At 39.5% G+C, this 4,377-nt stretch overlaps 1 protein-coding gene across 1 annotated transcript in view; it reads left to right on the plus strand.

The window, feature by feature from the left end:
- Positions 1-375: 375 nt before the first annotated feature.
- The window catches only part of ACOT12 (acyl-CoA thioesterase 12), a gene marked incomplete at its 3' end in the record, with an annotated part of 17,043 nt that continues 13,041 nt past the window's right edge, over positions 376-4,377 (plus strand). Inside the window, exon 1 of the mRNA XM_010187526.1 lies at positions 376-437. Coding sequence (XP_010185828.1) covers positions 406-437 — 32 coding nt within the window. The remainder of the gene's footprint in view (positions 438-4,377) is intronic.

Consider the following 4,377-nt stretch of genomic DNA (forward strand, 5'->3'; position numbering starts at 1 on the left):
CTGTAGGCTAGTTAATGGTTTTTTTACTTTTTTTTTTTGTCCTGCACCATGAGCTTGTTAGCTCTCTCTTACCTAAACATTCATTTTTAGAGAAAGACCTTAAATAGAGCTTTCCAAACTGAGCGGGATCATTATTATCATCTAGTCTCATCTCCTGATGTTACCCTTATTTCATGGTAAATATGAACCTTAATCTTATTTGGCTTCTTTTTTTCTAAGGGGTCCACTGCAGACTTGCATTAGGCTGATCAAAAGAAGAACTGCGATCTGCTATGTTTCATCTCTGTCTCTCATGCACAAGTACACAGGTGAAAAGCTTGCTGCAAATGCAATGTGGTAATTGCATGTCCATGTGTCTCTTTTGAAGCTGAGAAGCATGCTGGTGTGTCTTGCGTGACAACGTCTATGGATGATATACAGTTTGAAGAGGCTGCCAGGTACAAAACCAGCTCACAGCAGTCAGATGTTTTCATCGTAGAGATTCTTGTTTGGCAGAGATAAACTGGGGCATTATAAAATCTGAGATAGCAGGCCAGTGAACTCCCACAGTCACAGGATTAAGTCTCAAAATTGGTCTCTTCTATCTGTGATAGCCTGAAAACCCACCTAAAAAACCAGATCAATTTCACAGGTCAAAAATGAACTGTAGTTACTTTGACTTGGCAACCCAGATGCCAGGTGAGAAACTGCTGGCCCAGTGGTCTTCAGCTCTGATTAAAGTGAATGCTGCAGGCCGTTAATTATCTCTGTTAAATAAGGAATATATACCTACAACAGTTGCTGTATGCATTTTTTTTATTGTTGCAAGAGTGCTTTTGGTTTATTTGTTACCCTCTCCTTCTTTCAGCTCTTTTAAAAAAATGTGTTCATGTAACAAAACAGGAATGATTTGCCTTTGTGATCACTGAATACTGTGTGCATCTACAAGATAATACAGGACTTAATTTTTGTTTAACTGTTTTTCATTATTTTCCGTGAGATAAAAGGCACTGAAAGAAGAAATAACACATTCATTCCTAAACCATAGATTTACAGAAACAAAGCCATAACTTTGTTGTTTCTGAGTGTTCTTGTACCTTGCAATCTGGAAATTAATGAGTGCTTAGGCGGGATGGACCTGGTTACACAAACCAATGCATGTGCAGTTGTCCTGACTGTGGACCAAGGAACATTAGCTGTCCAATGTACAGCTGATGTGAACTTAAAGCTGTCTGCAGCACACAGGTGTAAAATAGACATCCACTCACTCTTCTGAACAGCATATTTTTAGAGTAGTGGCCATTGGGATGAGAGCTAGAACCAGTAACAAAGAAGTGAACACAGTCATACTGAATCTAAAACTCAACAGAATTTATTGGTCTGCTTTACAAAATCAGTTTTAAAGTGTTTGTCCTGCCTGTAATTGTTCTGTGTTTTTAATTTTGTCCTTAGGAAGAAATCTTGTCTGTGAAAACTGTAATCAAAGAGGCCTACAGATGAAGCGAGCATAATGTTTTCTCTTCCAGGTGTAATATGTAAGACTTCAGTAGCTTCAGAGAAATTTTCTCTGTTGTTTCTGAGAGCAGAACATACTTTTCCTTCCAAATTTGTTTCTAATTATGTTCTCCTTGCACTTGTGGTGCCAATGTTTCATTTTTAACAAGAATTTAGGGCACAGGTGTAGTAACTGTGAAATGGTTTCAGTAATTATTTTTCAGCCTCAGGACATACCTAACATTGTGTTAGTACCTTACTGTGTAATTTCCTAAATTTTGCCAGATCTTGTTGATTATAGAAACATCTTGCATAAGTAAGACAGCTCTTGTATCTCACTGTAGTAAATTAAAAAGATGCTTTCTAAGTTCCCTGCTGTAAGGTTCCATTTACCTGACTCAGGTTACCAAATGTTCTGAAAGGACTAACTCTTCTGTGCTTATTTCTTTTCTGTTGACATGGAAACAGAGATTTCCAAAAAACTATGTATTGCAAAACCCATGATAACAAATAAATCCCTCTTGTCTTTTAATATACAGCACTTCAGTGGTAGTAAGAACATCTGATTTTAAATTACATTTATTTAAATTTTGTTAATGCTACATGTGTTCATTCTGATATATTTAAAAAACTTTCTGCCAGTTACAAGTCAAACTGTGATGTTCTGTGTCCTTACAAATCTATTTAAATGCACTAGCTGACCAGCTCTCTTGACTGAAATAAATCAGTTTGTCCAAAGTGAGAGTACTCGCTACAGTGTAAACCATGTCATTTTGAAACAGTTTCTGAAGAAGCTGAAAAGACATTTCCCTGTCATACTGTCTGACCATCTCAGTTCTGACATGTTTATTTTCTGATATGGCTGTGGACCCCAGAGGACTACACTTTTTTGCAATTAAATATGAGTCCAGCTATGTAGATTGCTTGTAGCACCAGGTAAGATGTCGGTCCAACAGGGAATCTAATGTCTGTGAAGTCCAAATCTGCCTCATTGCCGGACTGACATCTCGGGCTGAGTCAGGTCATGTCCAGCTTTGTCCTGTTGCTCTTGCCCTGCAGTTTCCTCAAAGGTGGACAGACCCAGACTTACCTCTCTCAGCCTCTGTTATGCAATGTTCTCACACAGAGGAAGAGAGGTCACCAGGGAGGTGTCACTGACAAAGGTGAAATAAATAATCTTTGTGCAGAAGAGGAGTGCTCTGCCAGTAAACCTGAAATAGAGACCTTTGCGTTCCCCACTGGGACATCATGGACAGCCCGGCATCATGATGTTCTTGGCAGGGACCACGACAATCTCTGCAAGCATCTGCAGAGACTCTGAACTCTCCCTCCTCTCCCTCTTTTAAGAAGAGCCTCACACTTGCTATTAGTAGGTACGAAGACAGGCTGAGAGAGTTGGGGTTGTTCAGCCTGGAGAAGAGAAGGCTCTGGGGAGACATAGCGACCTTCCAATACCTGAAAGGTGCCTATAAGAAATCTGGGTAAGAGCTGTTCACTGGGGCATGTAGCCATAGGACAAGGGGGTAATGGTTTTAAACTAGAAAAGGGGAGATTTAGGTTGGATTCTAGGAAAAAGTTTTTCAACATGAGGGTGGTTGATCACTGGCACAGGTTGACCAGAGAGGTGGTAGAGGCCCCATCCCTGGAGATATTCAAGGTCAGGCTTGATGGGACTCTGAGCAACCTGATCTGGTGACATTGTCCCTGCTCACTGCAGGGGTTGGACTGGATGAGCTTTAAAGGTCCCTTCCAACCCAGTACATTTTATGAGTCTATGATTCTATGATTCTATGTGTCATGTTCAGTCGTAGAATTTATTTGATGAATGTATTCTGTCTTTTTTCACCTTGTACTTGACTTCACCACTACTGCTGTGTTACTGTAATCTTCTTGTGAGTTTTAGGGCAGATACAGAGTCCTCAAAGGGGTTTCAGGGTACTTGACTGAGTTCTGTCTCTAAGGTTTCTAAAGCCTTTTTAAGAGACCATAAGGTTAACTTCTTTTCCAAGCTTGAACATAAACACTCTGTTACTGTTCTGAACACACTCTCCTTTTTGTACATGAGCTGGTGGTTCCCTTAGCTATGCAGTTTAGAACTATTATGTTAGTGATTGTACTTTCTCTTTGCAATTAATGGTGGAAAAACTCCTGAATATGTTCTTCAAAAGGTGTATCACAAATGGTCTTAATTCTTTCCACTACCCATTTTTCCCCCCAGTCTACTCAAAGGCTTCCACTTGCGTTCTTGAATGTGAACAAGAGAGAGGAAGTTTCTGTACAGTTTTTTGTTTCTGTCTGGTACTGTAAAGGAGTACCTTTACTCCCCATTCTAGTGTTTGATAACAGTTTGTTTGAAGTTCTGGCATCGAGAGAAGCAATTTAAGAGAAGTCTTATTTTTAAACATCAAAAGTGTATTCATTAAATTAGGAAGAAAATATAAAGAAACATTGTTTTATAACCTGGGGTCATAACTCTGCCAAATATTTAGTTGTAAATGCCTATTTCATCAGCACTCAAGTGTCTGGGTTATATTTTGCAGTCTCGGATGTAGCTAGCTGCGCTTTGTGTGCACTGGGACTGATCTGTAGCAGTCAGTCAAAATTCCCTGATGTCAGTGGCCTGATGCCCAGTTATTTTGGCCATGGTTCTTTCTTACCCTGCACATTGTGTCCTTTTACTGCTCTGCTCGGTAAGACAACTTTAGGGGAAACTGCCTTCTTTCCACCCTTCCAGCATTGCCTTGTTTTAGGCTATTAGGGGCTTAAAAACAAGGATTGCTCCTGTTATCAACATATAACAGGTATTTTAGAAATTCCAGAAGGAAAGTGAAAGTATGTTCTCATTTAAATTTTATTCTATGTAGGTAAAAAGTTATAATTTCATGTAGGTATTCTGAGTAGGTA

This window comes from Mesitornis unicolor, unplaced genomic scaffold (assembly GCF_000695765.1).
Source record: "Mesitornis unicolor isolate BGI_N332 unplaced genomic scaffold, ASM69576v1 scaffold44070, whole genome shotgun sequence".
Classification (NCBI taxonomy): Eukaryota; Metazoa; Chordata; class Aves; order Mesitornithiformes; family Mesitornithidae; genus Mesitornis; species Mesitornis unicolor.